The sequence below is a fragment of the Mercenaria mercenaria genome, chromosome 6 (genome assembly GCF_021730395.1).
Source record: "Mercenaria mercenaria strain notata chromosome 6, MADL_Memer_1, whole genome shotgun sequence".
In the NCBI taxonomy this organism is placed as follows: domain Eukaryota; kingdom Metazoa; phylum Mollusca; class Bivalvia; order Venerida; family Veneridae; genus Mercenaria; species Mercenaria mercenaria.
In genome coordinates this window covers 20,062,357-20,084,820 of record NC_069366.1, presented here as the reverse complement: position 1 = coordinate 20,084,820, position 22,464 = coordinate 20,062,357, and the positions used below count along the sequence as shown (strand labels likewise).

At 37.8% G+C, this 22,464-nt stretch overlaps 1 protein-coding gene across 2 annotated transcripts in view; it reads left to right on the top strand.

Moving 5' to 3' along the window:
- The window catches only part of LOC123549474 (tRNA-specific adenosine deaminase 1-like), a 56,053-nt gene that overhangs the window by 8,238 nt on the left and 25,351 nt on the right, over window positions 1-22,464 (top strand). For both annotated transcript variants that reach the window (XM_053545341.1, XM_045337607.2), the window contains exons 3-7: window positions 4,936-5,013; window positions 5,890-5,944; window positions 11,637-11,764; window positions 12,473-13,060; window positions 18,347-18,443. In XM_053545341.1, coding sequence (XP_053401316.1) covers window positions 4,936-5,013; window positions 5,890-5,944; window positions 11,637-11,764; window positions 12,473-13,060; window positions 18,347-18,443 — 946 coding nt within the window. The remainder of the gene's footprint in view (window positions 1-4,935; window positions 5,014-5,889; window positions 5,945-11,636; window positions 11,765-12,472; window positions 13,061-18,346; window positions 18,444-22,464) is intronic.

The following is a 22,464-nucleotide window of genomic DNA, read 5'->3' as shown; positions in this document are numbered from 1 at the left end:
GACTGAATCTGACTTGGCACAGTAAGAGTGAGTTCAAATTTAGAAATATTTCACCTGATGAGTCTAGGCAGACATTGTAAGACAAAACTGCCGTTATATGTAGCAGATCTGCAATCTAAGAATATCAAATTAGAATTCCTACAAGACACCATGTATAATGCTGTAGGAGGTATAAAAATCTAGGTTAGTTGGCACTGTGCCAGACTGATTAAAGAAAGCTGTGGAAAATTCTAGATGAAATTTTCTTTTTGTAGTTGTTTTAGTGCTTTATTTGTGTTGAACAGGAAATACAATACTAGACAAATTGCGATTTAAATTAGAAATTGAATTGTTTGTTTAGCATTTGTAAGGCTTTGTCTCTCATAGAGGTGTGTTTTATTTTGTATTTAACATGACAATGTCAGTTTGACATTCATGTCTTTAAGTACAAAGGATAGGTACATAAGTTATACAAAGCCAAGGAGAATGTTAAGCTATTCAATAGTTAGGTTGTTCTGTCCAACTCCTGCAAACCAAAGCTGAGGGGATGGTCAGGTTGTCCTGTCCAACTCTTACAAACTAATTAAGTCTAATGCTGAAGGGAAAGTCAGGTTGTTGCAAACCAAACTAAAGGGAAAGCTAAGAAAGAGTTAGGTTGCCCTTCCCAACTCTTGCAAACCAGTGCCAGTGAGAAAGTTTGTCCTATCCAACTCTTGCAAACAAATGCCAAGCAAGAGTTAGGTTGTCCTGTCCATCTTTTGCAAAGCAGTGCCAAGGAGGAGTCAGCTTGTTCTGTCCAACTCTTGCAAACCAATGTCAAGCAAGAGTTAGGTTGTCCTGTCCAACTTTTGCAAAACAATGCCAGGCAAGAGTAGGTTGTCCTGTCCAACTCTTGCAAACCAATGCCAAGCAAGAGTTAGATTGTTCTGTCCAACTCTTGCAAACCAATGTCAAGCAAGAGTTAGGTTGTCTTGTCCAACTTTTGCAAACCAATGCCAAGCAAGAGTAGGTTGTCTTGTCCAACTCTTGCAAACCAATGTCAAGCAAGAGTTAGATTGTCCTGTCCAACTCTTGCAAACCAATGCCAAGCAAGAGTAGGTTGTCTTGTCCAACTCTTGCAAACCAATGTCAAGCAAGAGTAGGTTGTCCTGTCCAACTCTTGCAAACCAATGCCAAGCAAGAGTTAGGTTGTCTTGTCCAGCTCTTGCAAACCAATGTCAAGCAAGAGTTAGGTTGTCCTGTCCAACTTTTGCAAACCAATGCCAAGCAAGAGTAGGTTGTCCTGTCCAACTCTTGCAAACCAATGCCAAGCAAGAGTTAGATTGTTCTGTCCAACTCTTGCAAACCAATGTCAAGCAAGAGTTAGGTTGTCCTGTCCAACTCTTGCAAACCAATGTCAAGCAAGAGTTAGGTTGTCTTGTCCAACTTTTGCAAACCAATGCCAAGCAGGAGTTAGGTTGTCTTGTCCAACTTTTGCAAACCAATGTCAAGCAAGAGTTAGGTTGTCCTGTCCAACATTTGCAAACCAATGCCAAGCAAGAGTAGGTTGTCTTGTCCAACTCTTGCAAACCAGTGTCAAGCAAGAGTTAGATTGTCCTGTCCAACTCTTGCAAACCAATGCCAAGCAAGAGTAGGTTGTCTTGTCCAACTCTTGCAAACCAATGTCAAGCAAGAGTAGGTTGTCCTGTCCAACTCTTGCAAACCAATGCCAAGCAAGAGTTAGGTTGTCCTGTCCAACTCTTGCAAACCAATGTCAAGCAAGAGTTAGGTTGTCTTGTCCAACTCTTGCAAACCAGTGCCAAGCAAGAATAGGTTGTCTTGTCCAACTCTTGCAAACCAATGCCAAGCAAGAGTTAAGTTGTCCTGTCCAACTCTTGCAAACCTATGCCAAGCAAGAGTTAAGTTGTCCTGTCCAACTCTTGCAAACCAATGCCAAGCAAGAGTTAGGTTGTCCTGTCCAACTCTTGCAAACCAGTGTCAAGCAAGAGTAGGTTGTCTTGTCCAATTCTTGCAAACCAATGTCAAGCAAGAGTTAGGTTGTCCTGTCCAACTCTTGCAAACCAATGTCAAGCAAGAGTAGGTTGTCTTGTCCAACTCTTGCAAACCGCTGCCAAGCAAGAGTTAGGTTGTCCTGTCCAACTCTTGCAAACCAATGCCAAGCAAGAGTAGGTTGTCCTGTCCAACTCTTGCAAACCAATGCCAAGCAAGAAATGGGTTGTCCTGTCCAACTCTTGCAATCCAGTGCCAAGCAAGAGTTAGGTTGTCCTGTCCAACTCTTGCAAACCAATGTCAAGCAAGAGTAGGTTGTCCTGTCCAACTCCTGCAAACCAATGTCAAGCAAGAGTAGGTTGTCTTGTCCAACTCTTGCAAACCAATGCCAAGCAAGAGTAGGTTGTCTTGTCCAACTCTTGCAAACCAATGCCAAACAAGAGTTAGGTTGTCCTGTCCAACTCTTGCAAACCAATGTCAAGCAAGAGTAGATTGTCCTGTCCAACTCTTGCAAACCAATGTCAAGCAAGAGTAGGTTGTCTTGTCCAACTCTTGCAAACCAGTGCCAAGCAAGAGTAGGTTGTCTTGTCCAACTCTTGCAAACCAATGTCAAGCAAGATTTAGGTTGTCCTGTCCAACTCTTGCAAACCAATGTCAAGCAAGAGTAGGTTGTCTTGTCCAACTCTTGCAAATCAATGCCAAGCAAGAGTTAGGTTGTCCTGTCCAACTCTTGCAAACCAATGTCAAGCAAGAGTTAGGCTGTCCTGTCCAACTCTTGCAAACCAATGTCAAGCAAGAGTAGGTTGTCTTGTCCAACTCTTGCAAACCAATGCCAAGCAAGAGTTAAGTTGTCCTGTCCAACTCTTGCAAACCAATGCCAAGCAAGAGTAGGTTGTCCTGTCCAACTCTTGCAAACCAATGCCAAGCAAGAGTTAGGTTGTCCTGTCCAACTCTTGCAAACCAATGCCAAGCAAGAGTTAGATTGTCCTGTCTAACTCTTGCAAACCAATGCCAAGCAAGAGTTAGGTTGTCTTGTCCAACTCTTGCAAACCAATGTCAAGCAAGAGTAGGTTGTCCTGTCCAACTCTTGCAAACCAATGTCAATAAAGAGTAGGTTGTCTTGTCAAACTCTTGCAAACCAATGCCAAACAAGAGTTAGATTGTCCTGTCCAACTCTTGCAAACCAATGCCAAGCAAGAGTTAGGTTGTCCTGTCCAACTCTTGCAAACCAATGTCAAGCAAGAGTAGGTTGTCTTGTCCAACTCTTGCAAACCAATGCCAAGCAAGAGTTAGGTTGTCCTGTCCAACTCTTGCAAACCAATGTGAAGCAAGAGTAGGTTGTCTTGTCCAACTCTTGCAAACCAATGCCAAGCAAGAGTTAGGTTGTCCTGTCCAACTCTTGCAAACCAATGTCAAGCAAGAGTAAGGTTGTCTTGTCCAACTCTTGCAAACCAATGCCAAGCAAGAGTTAGGTTGTCCTGGCCAATTCTTGCAAAGCAATGTCAAGCAAGAGTTAGATTGTCCTGTCCAACTTTTGCAAAGCAATGCCAAGGAGGAGTTAGGTTGTCCTGTCCAACTCATGCAAAGCAATGTCAAGCAAGAGAAAGGTTGTCCTACCCAACTCTTGCAAAGCAACACCATGGGGAAGGTCAGGTCGCCCTGTCCTACATTGCAAACAAAGCCAAAGGGAGAGTTAAGTTGTCCTGTCCAACTCTGGCAAAGCAATGCCAAGGGGAAGGTCAGGCTGTTCTGTCCAACTCTGCAAGCCAGTGCCAAGGATAAAGTCATATTGTGCTGACCAACTCTTGCAAAGCAATGCTAATAATAAAGTCAGTTTGTCCAGTCCAAGTCTTGCAAGCCAATGCCAAGAGGAAGGGCAGGTTGTCCTGACCAACTCTTGCAAAGCAATGCCAAGGGAAAAGTCAGTTTGTCCTGTCCAGCTCTTGCAAACCAATGCCAAGGGGAAGGTCGAGTTGTCCTGGCCGATGCTTGTAAACCAATGTTCAGGATAAAGCTAGGTTGTCCTGACCAAATCTTGCAAACAGATGCCAAGGGAAAAGTCAGGAGCGGTGGTCTAGTGGTTAAGGTGTCGGCACTTGCAGACGATGGCACCTGTAGGCTGTGCTCTTGTTTGTCGTTACTGTTGATTTTGCCATTATTATTGTTTTTACAATCATTATTTGTTTTCTCATCTATTGGTTTTGCCACCATAATTGGTTTTGCCATCATTATTGATTTTGCTCTCATTAATTTATTGGTGTCACCATCATTGTTGATTTTGCAGTAATTGTATTTGCCATCATAATTGGTTTTGCCATCAATATTTATACCAGTTATGCCGTTATTATTGGTTTAACTGTCATTTCTAGCTCGTCTGATTTTTGAAAAAAATCTACAAGGTATTGTTATCACTTGATCATCAGTGTTAGTTAAAATTTTTGTTTAGGTCCAATTTTTTCTCAACACTGTAAGAGCTACAGCTTTGAAACTTTGCACACTTGTTTACCAGCATTAGGGGACTATGTAGGCCAAGAACCATAACTCTGATATGCATTTTGTCAGAATTATAGCCCTTTTTGTACTTAGAAAATTTGAGTTTATTGGTTAAAATTTGTGTTTAGGTCACCTTTTCTAAAAAACTATAAGAGCTACAGTTTTGAAACTTTGCACACTTGTTTATCATCATTAGGGGACAATGTAGGTAAATAACCATAACTCTAACCTGCATTTTGTCAGAATTATGGCCCTTTTTGTACTTAGAAAATCTGAACTATAACTCTTCTTACATATTGTCCAGCACTTGCAGGCAAGGGATGGCCCCCGTAGGCGGTGCTCTTGTTGATTTTGCCATCATTATTGGTTTTGCTATCATTACCAGTTTTGCCATAATTTTTGTTTTGCTATCATTATTGGTTTTGCAGTGGTTATTGAATTTCCCCTCATTTTTTATTCTGTTTTTTATTTCAGAGACTGATTATGTCCTAGACATAGTTTCCTTAGCAACTGGTTCAAAATGTGTGGGAAAGTCAAAAATGAGTCAAACAGGTACACACAAGTTTTTTTTTCTAAATAGTTCTAATACAAGTCCTGTACATTATTTACAGTTATAAACAATACTGTAAAATCTGGTAAATAAGCGCATATTCGAAATAAGCGTGTATCAAAAGTAAGCGCATACCGTACCATTATTCTGTATGGGATAAAAAGCGCATGTCATGCCCTTACCGTAATTTTGTCTCGAAAGTAGGCGCATATCCGATTATTGATAAACAAACAACAGATGCAGCAAAAAGACGTAATTAACGGTATTATACCGTGACAAGTGTCCTGTTGAATATCCGATCGATGTTAAAAGATTTTAACGTCTATTGTCTGGTAAAATGTTAATCGTTTACGATAGTCATGCTTTTTGAATAGAAAATGTTCTCAGTAAATGAAAAAAAACCAGCTTTAATACCAGAAAAGTTGTTTGAGTTGTCATTACAGTTTGTCATTCTTGTGTAAATCTGTGAAAACAATATGGATAAAATGCCTCTTAATCGCAAATCCTGTTCTAGGGAAAAGAAATTAGAAATTGTTGACTTTTATATGCATTATTCTGTATGCAATGAAAGGAAGTAGTTTACTGTGCATCTGAAAGTCCATGTTTTACTTTCGTTTTCTCAACTGAGGAAAGCACTGTCAATTTTCCAAATATATCAAAAATAGGTGCACACAGCTTGTCTTTAAGCGCATATCAAAAATAAGCGCATAATTTTGACTTAAGTATAAGCGCATATCAAAAATAGGCGCATAAAAGTGCCACTAAAATTATTAAAAGCGTATACACTTATTTACCAGATTTTACAGTATATTGTTTCTGAAGTGATAGAGAAGTTAATGGTTTCTTGTTTCATGCAACTTGTATGTCTTGTTTTACAGGTGTGATTTTGAACGACAGTCATGCTGAGGTCCTGGCTAGACGTGCATTTCTAAGGTACTCCATAACTTGTTGTATTCTGTGGATACATGCTGTGAAATCATTAATATTGGTGGGGGACTAATTTTCGTGGATTTCGTGGTCGAGTCAATCCACGAAATTTAATCCCAATGAACAAGTAAAATTTCCATTAATTTATTGTTCAAAAGTTGAAATCCACGAATTCATATCCCCACAAAATTGCCGTTTTGATAAAAACCATGAAATTTCATGCACATGAATTTAAATGATTTTACAGTAATCTGTATTTGAGAACTTTAAAGTTTAATCAGGATTGCTTGTTTCCCAATTTACCTGAATAAAGTTTACATACATAGCTTATGTTACATTTCTTAAAACCTTTCCAACAGTAAATAAATTTTTTATTTGGTTCGATTTGATTTGAAAAGAACATTTACAATAACAACAACAGATTTGTATTTAAAAACTTAAAAGTCCATAATCTTGCAACCAAAATAATGTGTCCCGCAGTGAGACTGGGTATTTTGCATGCAAACTTCGGGCCCCTTGTTTCAGAGGTCAAGGTCACACTTTATGGTAAGGGTTTATGTTGAGGTTTATTCAGGCATACATGGAACAATCTTATTTTTTATTAGCTCACCTGTCACATAGTGACAAGGTGGGCTTTTGTGATCACCCTTCGTCCGTCGTCTGTGCGTGCCTCCGTCCGTGCGTGCGTCAACAATTCTGTGTCTGCACGATAGTGGTTTCGTTTATGATTTTATTTTAACCAAACTTGCACACAACTTGTATCACCATAAGATCTCGATTCCTTTCTTGAACTGGCCAGATCCCATGATGGGTTCCAGAGTTATGGCCCCTGAAAGGGCCAAAAATAGCTATTTTGACCTTGTCTGCACAATAGCAGCTTCATTTATGGTTTGATTTTAACCAAACTGGCACACAACTTGTATCACCACAAGATCTTGGTTCCTTTCTTGAACTGGCCAGATTCCATCATGGGTTCCAGAGTTATGGCCCCTTAAAAGTCCAAAATTGGCTATTTTGGCTTTTGCAGCCATATAGAGACTTCATTTATGGTTTTATTTGATACAAACTTCCAAAATATCTTCAACAACAATAAATCTTGGGTTCCTTGACAAATCAGATCCAATCGTAGGTTCCAGAGTTATTTTATATTTGATTACCTCCCCTGATTGTAATCAAAATGGATTTATATCAGTAAGTACTTATAGGACTTATTTGAAATTTCATTATTGTCATTAGTTGGACTGAGCCAATCAGGGTAGATAACTATGGACTGATTTTATTTCAGATTACCTCCCTTTATTTCAAATTAAAATGGGTATATCTTCGTAACTAATGAAGATACTGATCTAAAAGTTTATTTATGTCAACAGATTTATATGGCAGATCCTTCTTTTGTTCACTTACAATAATTTTCTTTTTAATTACTTCCCTTTTACGTTACTATAAATAGCTTATTTTTAGTAACTTTTTTATTATTGGCTGTAGGGAAAAACCGAGACCACTTTTCTGTGGTACAACATGGATGGTACCTCCAATTTTTAGGTGTATTTTGACATATCTGTACCTTTTAAGAATTTTTTTTTCTTTTTGGTTAAATTTCTTCCCTTTGTTGTTCCTGTCCTTTGGACTTAGATATTTTTTCTGAGGACAAGAAGTGCAGTGATAACAGGTGAGCGATATAGGGTCATCATGGCCCTCTTGTTTGGCAGAAATGTTTCCCTAAATGAGTGTTGCATGCAAATTCCAGACCTCAATTTAAGAGGTCAAGGTCAGGGGTCAGACGTGATTGTAAAGCTTGTCTAGGCTGCAGCTTTGACATGCACAGAGCAATATTTTTAGCTCACCTGAGCCAAAGGCTCATAGTGAGCTTTTGTTTTGTTTGTTTGTTTGTTTTGGGTTTAACGCCGTTTTTCAACAGTATTTCAGTCATGTAACGGCGGGCAGTTAGCCTAACCAGTATTCCTGGATTCTGTACCAGTACAAACCTGTTCTCCGCAAGTAACTGCCAACTTCCCCACATTAATAGAGGTGGAGGACTAATGATTTAAGACACAATGTCGTTTATCAAATAGTCACGGAGAACATACGCCCCGCCCGAGGATCGAACTCGCGACCCGAGATCCGTAGACCAACGCTCTTACCTACTGAGCTAAGTGGGCGGGCTGGTGAGCTTTTGTGACCGTTCAGTGTCCGTCGTCCGTAGTCCATCGTCAGTCGTCAGTCGTGCGTCCGTCATTTTCTTGAAAACCACAGGGCAGAATTACACCAAACTTCACAGGAATGATCCTTGGGTGGTCCCCTTTCAAAATTGTTCAAAGAATTTAATTCCATGCAAAACTCTGGTTGCAATGGCAACCGAAAGGAAAAACTTTAAAAATCTTCTTATCCAAAAAACACAGGGCCTAGGGCTTTGATATCTAGTGTGTAGCATCATCTAGTGGTCCTCTACCAAAATTTTTCAAATTTTCCCCCTGGGGTCAAATATGGCCCCGCTCTGGGGGTCACATGGTTTATATAGACTTGTATAGGGAAACTTTGAAAATCTTCTTGTGCAAAACCACATGGCCTAGGGCTTTGATATTTGTTATGTAGCATCATCTAGTTGTCCTCTACCAAGATTGTTCAAATTATCCCCCTAGGGTCAAATATGGCCCCGCCCTGGGGGTCACATAGTTTATATAGACTTATATAGGGAAAATTTTGAAAATCCTCTTGTACAAAACCACATGGCCTAGGGCTTTGATATTTGGTATGTAGCATCATCTAGTGGTCCTCTACCAAGATTGTTCAAATTATCCCCCTAGGATCAAATATGGCCCCACCACGGGGGTCCCAAGTTTCATATAGCCTTTTATAGGAAAAAAAGTTTAAAAATCTTCTTGTCTGAAACCACAACACTTAGACCTTTGATATTTGGTTTGTAGCATTGTCTTATGGTCCTCAACCAAAATTGTTCAAATTGTACCCCTTGGGTGAAAAGAGGCCCTGCCCTGGGTGTCCCAAGTTTTATATAGACTTCATACAGGAAAAAGTTTTAAAAATCTTCTTGTCTGAAACCATACGACCTAGGCTTTTGATATTTGGTATGATGCATTGTCTAGTAGTCCTCTACCAAAATTGTTCAAATTATGCCCCTGGGGTTAAAAGAGCCCCGTCCTGGGGCCACTTAGTTAATATGTGAGTTATATAGGAAAAATACTTAAAAAATCATCTGATCCTATTTCCAGGACATACACAGTTTTGCACACAAATGGTAAAACTGAATTTCATTGACCATAAATGTGACCTACTGACTTTCTTAATATTTTATCATCAGTTTGACATTTGAAACATGTAGCTCATATTACTCAGGTGAGTGATCCAGGGTCATCATGACCCTCTTGTTATACTCCCATTTTTAGCTCGACTATACGAAGTATAAGGAGAGCTATCCTACTTAACCCGGCGTTGGCGTCTTTCCGCGTCCCCGCCTTGGTTAAAGTTTTTTTACACTTTCTCTTTTTTCAACTTATCTCTGTAATTACTTGATGGATTTGATTCAAACTTGAAATACTTATTCCTCATCATCATCCACATCATCTGACATAAGGGCCATAACTCTGGCACCAATATTTTATGAATTATCCCCCCTTTTCACTTAGATTTTCAGGTTAAAGTTTTGATGAACTTTCACTCTATCTCTGTTATTACTGAATGGATTTGATTCAAACTTAAAATAGTTGTTCAACATCATCACCCACATCATATGACACAAGGTGCATAACTCTGGCACCATTTTTTCATGAATTATTCCCCCTTTTTTTCTCAGAATTTCAGGTTAAAGTTTTGGTGCACTTTCACTCTACCTCTGTTGTTACTGAATGGATTTGATTCAAACTTAAAATAGTTGTTCAGCATCATCACCCACATCATATGACACAAGATGCGTATCTCTGGCACAATTTTTCATGAATTATTCCCCTTTTTACTTATAATTTCAGGTTAAAGTTTTATGCACTTTCACTCTATCTCTGTTATTACTGAATGGATCTGATTCAAACTTAAAATAGTTGTTCAGCATCATCACCCACATCATATGACACAAGATGCATATCTCTGGCACAATTTTTAATGAGTTATGCCTTTTGCTTAGGATATACTTACATAGTGTTTTGATACATTTTATCTTTACCTCTCTTATTACTTTAAGTTGATATTTTTGACATAGACTCAGGCTATTGTGCAATACTTCATCCACAATTGGAGTCATTAAACACTCCAGTGACAGCTCTAGTTTCCTCAGATGTGCCCAGTTTCACTATCCAGCATCGAAATAGTCGAGTGCGCTGTCTCCTGTGACAGCTCTTGTTAAAAAATTGGATGCATTAGGTGATCAGTGGCATGTGGATCTACCCGACTGTCTATACATATGTCTGTCCCACTGTCTCCCATATTTTGTGTCCATCGCTTAACTTAATAACCATTGAAGGTATTGATTTTAAACTTGGCATATTGGAACATGGCCATGAATTGATATACAGAGCACATAAAGTGGGTCAGTAGGTTAAGGCCAAGGTCATAAATTGTCATATGTCAAATGTGTCTGTCATGTTTGGTGTCCAAAGCATAGCCTAATATCCATTCAAGGCATTGACTTAAGACTTGGCAAGTAGGTAGGTGGTGATGAGGTTGATGTGATTTTTTTTAACTGGCTGAAATGTTTGGGTCATTCAGACAGTGTATCATCAAATAATGGGCACAACATTGTTGCCCTTTTGTCATCAGTTTTCTAATATTGTCCCTGTAGCTGTGTTTGCCTTGCTCAAAGCTTCAAAAAAGTCTACTGCTGTCTTTTACTTTTATGCCCCCGAAGGTGGGCATATTAAAATCTTACTGTCCGTCTGTGCGTGCTTGTGTCCGGTAAATTCTTGTCCAGGCATTAACTCTTCCATCCATAAAGCAATTTTGAAATAACGTGGCATAAATGTTCACCGTAATGAGACGATGTGTCATGTGCAAGACCCAGACCCCTAGCTCCAAGGTCAAGGTCACACTTAGAGGTTAAAGGTTATCATGGTCTGTTTCATGTCTGGTTCATAACTCTGCTATTGATGAAGGGATTTTCAAATTACTTGGCATAAATGTTCCCTATAATGAGATGACTTGTCATGCATAAGACCCAGACCCCTAGCTCCAAGGTCAAGGCCACACTTAGAAGTCAAAGGTGTTTCTTGTCTGGTCCATAACTCTGCCATTTATCAAGGGATTTGAAAATAATTTGACACAAATGTTAACCATATTGAGAAGGTGTGTCACGCTTATAACCCGGGCCTCTTAGATCAAGGTCAAGATCACGAAATGAAGTGCAATTTTTTTGCGCATACAACTGTAGCATTCTTGGGCACACTTCGGGGGCAATTGTCACCAGTAGTGACAGCTCTTGTTGGTAAGATGTGTTAAAGTAGCATGTACTGGCATTAGTTCTTCAGCAAATTTTAGCACTGTCCGAGTAACTGGTACCGGTCTTGCTTTGGGACCTGCTAGGGTAAAATTCTTACTCTTGCAGAAGTCACACAGCTCACATAATGTTAAGGTGCTCATCCATGTTCTTAGTGGTTTCACTCCACAGAAAAGTATGTCCCCTGTAAGGGCCTTGTTGTCTGTATGACTTCAGACCCCAGGAAACAAACTATGAGAAGGTTTAAATCTTGTATTACAGGTATATGTATAGTGAGCTAGAGAAGTTACATCAGTTCGGACAGAGTACAGTATTACAGAGTACAACAGGGAACAGATGTCACTTCAAGGAGGGAATTACTTTCCACATGTATACATCACACACCCCATGTATGTTAAATTGTTTTACAGTTTGTATATAATGGCATAAGTTGCTCAGTGATAGAGTATCCCCTGTCCATTCAGGAGGTTTTGGTTTGCTGCTCCAGCAGGCTATACGGACGGCTTTGTAAAGATGGTACTAACAACTTCATTGCTTTGTACTTGGCATTTACAGGATTGTTCCTGGTGTTAGTATAATATGACATGGTAGGGTATTGTCATGTGTCTGAAGTATGGCATTTCAATGGGCCAGCAGTATAAAGTTAGGCATTGTGCTCAATGCTACAAATAGATTATTACTTTAAAATATGCTTTACCTGAATACATACAAATACAGTTTGTATGACAGTTTTAATATCTGGTTTTTCTTTTACATTTTATTTGTGATCCTTCTAGTTCTGTGAACTCTTTTACTCTGTTTCATGGTTTTAAACTTTTTTCATCGGGATTTGAATTTATTGATTTCAATATTTGAAGATAAATTGAAAAGATAATTTATGTGGTTGGAATTTAATTATGTGGATTGACACACACAAAATCCACAAAAATTAATCCCCCACAAATGTTAATGATTTCACAGAATTCTATCTGGCATCTGACATTTGAACTAAACTGTAATTAATTGTTTGAATAGTTGTGGATAACTGTTAAGTTACCGCATTAATGTCATCAGAAAACCTTCTCCAGTATTATGTTTCTATATAATTCATCAAACAGGTGGTGATGCTTCGATTTTTCCAAAAGAAGATGTTGCCTCTGATGCTGCATCCATTGTAGATAACAGTGAAGATATTGGTAAAGTAGTCATACAAAGTGAAAATGTTGTTAGGACAAGTAACTCTGCTGAAGTAGTTGATGTAAAAGATGTGGAGGCAGACAATGTGAAGGGAGATGCTAAGGATAAGAAAAGTAAACTTGAAGACAGCATTGATGATTCTGATAAGCCTATGGAGACTGCTGTTGAAAGTTGGGAGGCTAAGTATCAGTTTGTAGATGATACTGTTCTGTTCAAAGCCAAACCTGTTGAAACTTGTGTGGCTGAATGCCAGTCCACTGATAGTAAAGAAAACACTGAAAAGGTTCATGTTCAGGAAAAGAATGCTGATATAGAGACACAAATTGTGGATAAAGATAACTTTAAAAGAAAAAGGGGAAATGAAGAACTTGATAGAGAAGAAAAAGTGATCAAGCTATGTAAAGGAGATGGAAATTCAGACGTGCATTTAATTGTATCATGTGATACTTTGATAGATGATACTGAAAATAAATCTGCTGAAATAAAAAATATAGAGAAGAAAATCAAAGGTGAGAGTTGCAAAAATTTCATGTTGTACAAGAGATTATTTCACACTCCATTCACTTTCACATTCCTTCTTCAAGTAGTGACGAGGGTAAGGAAAAGAAGGAGTTTTCTTGGAGTTGATTTATGACAGTTATTAGCTCACCTGTCACAAAGTGACAAGGTGAGCTTTTGTGATCACGCAGCGTCCGTCGTCCGTCCGTCCGTGCGTAAACTTTTGCTTGTGACCACTCTAGAGGTCACATTTTTCATGGGATCTCTATGAAAGTTGGTCAGAATGTTCACCTTGATGATATCTAGGTCAAGTTCGAAACTGGGTCACATGCCATTAAAAACTAGGTCAGTAGGTCAGATAATAGAAAAATCTTGTGACCTCTCTAAAGGTCATTTCATGGGATCTATATGAAAATTGGTCTGAATGTTCATCTTGATGATATCTAGGTCAGATTCGAAACTGGGTCATGTGCGGTCAAAAACTAGGTCAGTAGGTCTAAAAATAGAAAAACCTTGTGACCTCTCTAGAGTCCATACTTGTGAATGGATCTTCATAAAAATTGGTCAGAATGTTCATCTTGATGATATCTAGGTCAAGTTCGAAAGTGGGTCATGTGTCTTTAAAAAGTAGGTCAGTAGGTCAAGTAATGAAAAAACCTTGTGACCTCTCTAGAGGTCATATTTTTTAAGGGATCTGTATGAAATTTGGTCAGAATGTTCACCTTGATGATATATAGGTCATTTTTGAAACTGGGTCAACTGCGATAAAAAACTAGGTCAGTAGGTCTTAAAATAGAAAAACCTTGTGACCTCTCTAGAGGCCATACCCCTGAATGGATCTTCATGAAAATTGGTCAGAATGTTCACCTTGATGATATCAAGGTCGGGTTTGAAACTGGGTCACGTGCCGTCAAAAACTAGGTCAGTAGGTCAAATAATAAAAAAACCTTGTGACCTCTCTAAAGGCCATATTTTTCATGGGATCTGTATGAAAGTTGGTCTGAGTGTTCATCTTGATGATATCTAGATCAAATTCGGAACTGGGTCAACTGCGGTCAAAAACTAGGTCAGTAGGTCTAAAAATAGAAAAACCTTGTGACCTCTCTAGAGGCCATACTTTTCATAGGATCTGTATGAAAATTGGTCTGAATGTTCATCTTGATGATATCTAGGTCAAGTTTGAAACTGGGTCAACCGCGATCAAAAACTAGGTCAGTAGGTCTAAAATTTGAAAAATCTTTTGACCTCCCTAGAGGCCATATTTTTCAATGGATCTTCATGAAAATTAGTCAGAATTTTTATCTTGATGATATCTAGGTCAAGTTCAAAACTGGGTCACATGAGCTCAAAAACTAGGTCACTTTGTCAAATAATAGAAAAAACAACGTCATACTCAAAACTGGGTCATGTGGGAACAGGTGAGCGATTCAGGACCATCATGGTCCTCTTGTTTTATATGTTGTCTCCCAATATTAATTTTCACAGAATTTATAAACTTTGGGTCTTAGTAGATTTAGTTGAAAGATGATTACTCTCCAATTTAGTAGATTCAAAATCTTTGTCTCTTTTACCCAGCTAAGAGACCTGCACTGGTTCTGCCCATGAAAGAGAGCTTCAGATGTATTGATGTTTTACACATAGCATGTGAACAAACATTAGGATGTTTTAGCCCGCCCGCTTACCTCAGTAGGGAGAGCGTTGGTCTACCAATCACGTGGGCGCGAGATCGATCCCCAGGCGGGGCATATGTTCTCCATGACGATTTGATAAAAGACATTGTGTCTGAAATCATTCGTTCCTTATCTCTGATAATTCATGTGGGGAAGTTGGCAGTTACTCGCGGAGAACAGGTTAGTACTGGTATAGACTCCAGGAACACTGGTTAGGTTAACTGCCCGCCGTTACATGACTGAAATACTGTTGAAAAACGGCGTAAACCCCCCCCCCCCCCCCTTCCCCCACCCCACAAAAAAAACAAAATCAAACTATATTCACAAAGACCTAGATTATGTCACTTCAACTTACCTGTATCTGTCAGACCTTACCTGTATCTGTCAGATAGCTTTAAGTCAGACCTAAGCTCTGCCCAGTCGTAATAAACATTTTAGCAGTAAGGTGCAGAAATTGAGATAAACAGTTTTTCTCAGAATTTTAAAAAAGTTGCTACAAGTATTCATTTGCATTTTTATTGAAGTTTTAATGTCATCATATAGAAATACTGCCTTTATCAAAACTGTATTTTTTATGTACTCAGCTTATACAATATTTAAGTATAACTGCATAGAAATGTTTCTTTATTACTTTAAAAGTAACAAATAGTTGAATACAATTTACTTCTTCCGACTCAGTCTACTGGTGCTTGCCTGTTGCCTGCTTGTTGTAGTTGACCTTTCATTGCTTACCTGTTGCATACGTGTTGTTGTTGACCTTTAAAGTCTCTCTTACCTTATTGTCCTGCTTTATTACCAGACACATAATTTGCCTTCATTGAAATTTTTCTCTTTATCAGGTATTGCTTTCACATAGTTTATGGAACATTATACAGGAATTATCAGGTAGTCAACATTTATAACAAAATCTTAGAAATATGGTATTATCACTTGAAAGGTCAGCTACAGAATATAGATGTTGGTCACAGCTGGTGAAAAACTCGTAAAGCACTTGTTGGCATCCATTATGTACAATTGTAACCAAAGTTTGTGACCTTATAACTAGACACTTGTTCACTGAAAGCATTGTCTTGTAAAAGCACATTATTTCCGCACATGTTGTTGGAGAGTGTGATAGATAAATTATCACAGTGTCTAACCAGGTGAAGTCAATCTTTGTTTGCTCGAACTCAACTGGACCGGCAAAATGAGTTCAGTTATCAGTAGTTAGAGTCATCTGGCTGTAGGGGTGACTATTGAGGCCAATTTTGACTATTGCAATACTATTGATATTGCTTAAAAACTATTGCGATACTATTCTATTGCAGGTTACTATTGCGATACTATTGCAATAGTTATCGGCCATCATATTTTATACAGTAAAGCTACCAACATGCATTGTTACACAGTGTAAGAGATGGCACTGTTTATAATTGCTGTTAACACACATTGAGATGTTTGTATAACTGAAACGGGCAGAAATAATTCTAACACTAAATATTTCTTGCCTTCCTTGGCTTCGGAAAAATAAGTAAAACAATAAACCTATGCAGGGTATACTCAAACGAATCGGCCATTTTGTTGCGAATGTCAACATGTTTAGTAACCCAAAGCATCAAAAAAGACGAAAATTAACGGATCGGATTAAGGTGTACCAGCACTAAATGAAGGGCCCTACCGAACAGTTTGCTGTATAATACAAGTATGTAGCCTTCTTTCTCCATGTCCATAGTATATTTTCTCATCTAAAATTAACAGGTTATTTAAATATATTTAATCAAAGTTTCTAAGAAACTAAATTTATTAATTATCTCCCAGACTGACTTCTCAGTCCTTTATGGTAGTTTAATTCCATGAGGGTAATTATTGTAATGGAGACGTAAACATTTTCCGAGGCGCAAATGAAAGCTGGCTCTGTTTCTTGGTTTATAAATTATAAATTATTTCTGTATTTACAAAAATTTCAAAACTATCGAAACTATCGATTGTTGAAGGAACTATCGGCGATTGTTATTGGATCGTGACTTTTCTATCGATGCATGCTATCGGGACACTTAGTATCGCAATGCATCGATAGTTCGATGTATCGTTACACCCCTATCTGGCTGTATACATTATACATTATACAGGGACTTGGCCTGGATCCGAGGATGAGTTCAAGCAAGGGTGGTGCTCAAGTTCGAGCAAATAAAGTTTGACTGTACAAACGATTCCTGAGAGAAAAGAGATGTACTGTATGCAGCATAATTATCTCCATGTGTTACTGATTCAGATAGGAATATTTATATGCAGGAAATGTCCAGTGATAGTTTTATTAGAAAATAATTGAAGCAAAATAATATGCAAGATAATAATAGAATAAGGGGGCAAGGGAGAGTAAATTTGAAAATTCTACAAAAACTTGTTGATACATGTGCAAAAACAAAACTCAGAAAATCATAAAAAATACAATTTTGAGTAATGTTAGGAGAGGGTAAAGAGAATGTATTTCTGATTCATGTGGAAAAGTTGGCACTAACAGGTACCGAATCTCTGGCTTGGTTAACTGCCCACCTAAACATAACTGAAACACAGTTATAAAAGGCAAAAATCTGCAAAAAAGCCAACATTGTGTTCCTGCTCTTTTGTCGATTAATGAAGGAATGAATATCATATTTTTTTGTTTTACACAGTTATAAAACCCGAAACCGAAGTACACATATCTGATAAGGCCGTTATCGTAGATATGTGTATGAGGTTTCGGGTTTTACAAGTGTGTAAAACAAAAAAAATATGACATTTATTACTTTTGTTTCTTTTTACAGTCATTGTTTTCAAGTCAATCATTTTTAAATATTTTGAGCTGCTTTTTGAACTTGAAAAAAGTAGTCCAACATCGGGAGCAGCACAAAAGTTATCCGAATAAATTTGTTTTACACACTTGTGAAAAAATTCTGTTAGCTAATCAAATTGAAGGAAATGGTCCAAAACAGAAAGAAGACCATTTGAAGGCAACTTCCTTGAGGCAAATGTTACATTATTTTAAACCTCAATATGCAGTGTCTGTGTTACAAACATTCAAATGGTTAATGATCTTTATATACTATACTTTCAGCCGTGTGTTAGTCGTAAACTGAGCTAAGGACACTGGCTACAAACAAGCTTTCTTGCCAAAAACTAAATAGATAAAACTAATAAAAGAAGGAAACAAGGACATTGTAAAATCTATTGGAATTCAAAAAGGGTTATTTGACTATATAATGTATGAAAGCAACTCCATTCCTGGGGCACAACCCCATTCTTGGTAATTTTTTGCCAGTTTTTCCCCAAAAAGCAACATTTTTATTCAAGTATATGTACTATTGATGACTATATCACATATATTTGACCATTAGCAGCATCATATTTCCAGAAAGTAGGCACACAAATTAGAAAATTGGGATTTTTCATGATTCCATATTTTTTTGGCAGTTCGAGCCAGCAGAGTTTTTGTGGTAACAGAGCTGATTCATAAAGTGATAAGCTCATATTTCACACAATGTCATATGATCCTTATTCATTTTTGTGTCATAAGTCGCGCAACCCCTTTATTATAATTATAGATGAGGTTTCTGTACCCATCCACTCCCACTTCCATGCAGTTTCAGAAAATTTAATGTTCCATTACAGGTGGAGATATATACAGAACTGGGGCTAAGTGTATCACTGGTGGGGTACAGGATCCACTTGGAAAGGGAGATAATTATCATGTTATTGGAGCTTTCAGGTAACTACAGTTTAACCTCTGTTAAAAATACCTGTTAAGGTGTAAATATCTCACTGTAGAGTTGGATATTCAGCTTTTCTATGCCCCTGAACGCATATTAGTTTTCAACTGTCTGTCCATTCGTCAGTTTGTTTGTTCATTAGTTCGTTAGTTTGTCGCAACGTTAACTTTTTGCATGAAGGCACTTTACTTGCGAACCACTGCACCCAGGACCTTCAAACTTCACGTGCTGATAGTACTTATTGAGTACATGACCCCTACTGACTTTGGGGTCACCAGGTCAAAGGTCAAGGTCACAGGGGCTAATGTTAACTTTTTGCACGAAGGCACTTTACTCGCGAACCACTGCACCCAGGACCTTCAAACTTCACATGCTAATAGTACTTATTGAGTACACAATCCCTATTGACTTTGGGGTCACCAGGTCAAAGGTCACCAGGTCAAAGATCAGTGTGATGCGGGTAGGGGGGAGCATTTGTCACCTTTAGTGACAGCTCTTGTTTTTTGTCGCTTTGGGAAAAGGTCTGGTACGGACTGAATTGGGAAGAATGGTGGCATAGGTCTGTACTTATTACAAAATTGCAAGCAAGGAATCATTAATGTCTGCAATGTTAAAATTTCTTTTGCATGTACACATAACGAATTTTATAAGTGTGCTTGTATAAATGGGGTCATATCTACGTCAGTATTGGCCAGATCATGCTAAAATTTTCAACAAATACAGATGACATGCATGTTATAGTTATGATAATCCGTTTATTTCATTTGATAGAAAACAAAACACATGAACGAAAAATATAACTGAGTGAACAAGTCAGTGTCACAAATCTTTATTGTCAAACCAGACCAACAAATGTCGTTAATTTAGTATCGCATATGTCCTCTGCCACTCAGTTGCTAACAGCCTGACATCGACAATCTTCGCATGGACATGACGTACTGTTCCACGTAATTTTGAAGAACATTCGCCCACTCTTGAACAATTTTCACTCTTAGCTGGTCAATGTTTTAGCATATAGCAAACACCCATGCGTCGCGCAACCTGTAAATGATACGGACAGCACAACTTTAAAAATCAAGACATATCGATGCAAATTTAATTTTATTTTGCCCCCGAAGGGAGGCATATAGTTTTTTTTGGATGTATTCGATAAAAATTAAATTTAGGTGACTTTCAGTTAGTCTGATGCAAACAGTTAATGAGAACAAATTAAAATTATGACGTACCTCTGCTTGCTGCATGCCAGCATTCAATAAACTGATGGCTATTCTACGTTTCTCGATTGATATCCGTCCCATTCCATGTTTTCCTGATGTTTGGATTGATTACCCATGCACGATAGAAGTTAAAAATTATATCGTGCCAACTCATGATTTTCTCATGCAATGTGTTTTTTGTGTTGTTGCATGGTTCACCGAGCCATGTAATACGAATTTATAAATTTGATGACGGGATAATACTCGGATATGTGTAGCCAATAGCCAACACACAAAATTTTGTGCAGAAATTCCCATAAATGAAAAAGATATACTGAAATGAAATATGCACACTTATAAAATTCGTTAAGTGTACAAGTTAATAAAATACCAAACCAGTAGACAATTTGACCAGTTTTCTTCGACTTTTTTGGGAATTGCTTGGAAATTGGGAAAAATTGTCATTTTTTTTTAATTGAGAAAAGGTCCTTTTACCGGTAATTTATAAAGAAGGGGAAAAAATCACTGATATTTCCTTTACAGTTAGCCAAGTTTCTTGGTTAATAAACAATCACTGTACAACAAACAAATTTCAGTATTTCAGTTTGTGGTCTTGTCTCTCAAAGTTCAGTCTCCCCTGTGGTGTTTTTTATCTCTCTGAGTACAGTTTCCTATTTGGTGTTTCTAAATGTCTCACAGAGTTTAGTCTCCCCAGTGTAGTTTCTCATTGCAAACTTACTGAGTTATGTCTTCCAGGTACTATTTCTCACCTCTCAGAGTTAAGTCTCCAGTGGTGATTCTTGTCTCTCAGAGTTCAGTTTCCCTAGTGGTGATTCATGTCTCTCAGAGTTAAGTTTCCCTGGTGGTGATCCTTGTCTCTCAGAGTTCAGTTTCCCTGGTGGTGTTTCTTGTCTCCAGAGCTCATAACTTGAGAACGCTTGGGCCTTGGATTACAAAACTTGATATGGAGGTTGACCATGATCAGCAGATGATTCCTATTGATTTTGAGGTCAGTAGGTCAAATGTCAAGGTCACATTGAACCGGAACAGTAGAACTTTTGTGTACAGTGACCAAATAATTTCTGTTCCTTGTGCAATTACTGAATGCGTCAAGGGGAGAGGGGAGCATTTCTTGTTCTACGAGCTCTTGTTAATTAAGAGCATACATGAATTGACACACAAAAGTTATTCTTGTCTCTTTAGTAATGATCATTTTTTTGCAGAAAGTCTCTTTAATTTTTTAACAAGTTTGATTCTCCCTCTTCTTGTGTAGCAAAAAAAACATGGCAGTTTATCTGTTTTACCCTTTAAATAAAAGAAAACTAATATTAACACTTTGTGAAGCTAGGATGAACTTATGATAATCCTGGGAGATGTTTTAGTCACTTCTGTGCACTGAAGGAGAGAAAATGAGGTGCAGCTATATCTATATATTACAAAAACAAGTCCTGGAGGAGGTATTTGTCATTCTGTGTTGACATCTCTGTGTTATTTTAGCAGTAAATTAGTTTTCTTATTGTCAAAACATCTTGTTTAGATTTTGAAAATGCATAAACATCTTGATGTGGCAATCAGTTTACATTATCATCAGAAGACAACTTCTGAAATCTCAAATACTGAAATAAATTGACATGGCGTGATATTAGTTGATGCAGTGTGGATTTGTTTAGGCCAATTTAATGCCGAAATTGGGCCCCAATCCCAATGGCAAATAGTATGTTTTTTCCCAATTTCAAAGGTAAAATTCCCAAAGTTAAGAATTTATTTTTTAGTGAAAACTGTATGTTTGAACTAGCTATGTGAAATTTCAGCACTGGAACATTATTGCAAATGCATCAAAATGAAGATATATAACAGTTCTTTGAAAATAGTGAGTTTTTAAAGGTGTTGAACTGTCCAAAAGTGTGTCTCCTTTATCGCAGTTCTTTTCCGGAATTTAGTGAACACCTGGTATATCAGTAAATTGACAGTTGTTTTATCGAGGCATTTACATGTTTTAAGCACTGCTCAATTTTCATGTTAAACACCCATTTCTTGCAATGTTTTGGTGTAGTTTGATTTTTTTTCTCAAAATATGGGGCTAAATCGATGACAAGTTTTAGTTGTTCTGAGTCTTTAATAAATTAATACGTGTAAGTTTTTGTTATATAAACTAAATGACCTCAGTTAAATTACCTCAGGAAAGTAGAAAGGTGCGAATCAGAAATTGTTGTGATGAAAACCCTTCAAGACCTCTGCACAGTTACTGGAGGTGATCAGAATTGTTAATATCAAGTTGTTTTAATATCATAAAGACCACTGCAGTGAATATTTATAGATTTCAACACAACAAGATGATTAATATATTGTTGAAATAATGAATAGTGCTTTCTAAACATATTTTCCATATCTTATCCCTATCAGCACCGACATTGACAATCCCTTAGTATATTAGACTGGGGATAAACAGACTGATGGACATGCATGTATATTCTCATACAGCCAGGCATACATGTACATTCTCATACAGTTGGACATACATGTACATTCTCAGAAAGCCAGACATACATGTACATTCTCATACAGCATGGCATACATGTATGTTATCATACAGTTGGACATACATGTACATTCTCATACTGCCAGATGTACGTGTAGGTTACTAACCGAGTAGGAGGTGTTCATGAATTGAAAATACCCATGCTCGTGTGAATCGTGACACCGAGAGCGCGTAACTGACTTACACAACGTCATTTTAATTTGTTAGTTTTTTGTTTTATTTTGTCAATAAGTCTTTCCTTCTCCCAGTTAAAAAAATGATTGTGGGAATTACTTTAACTTCAGC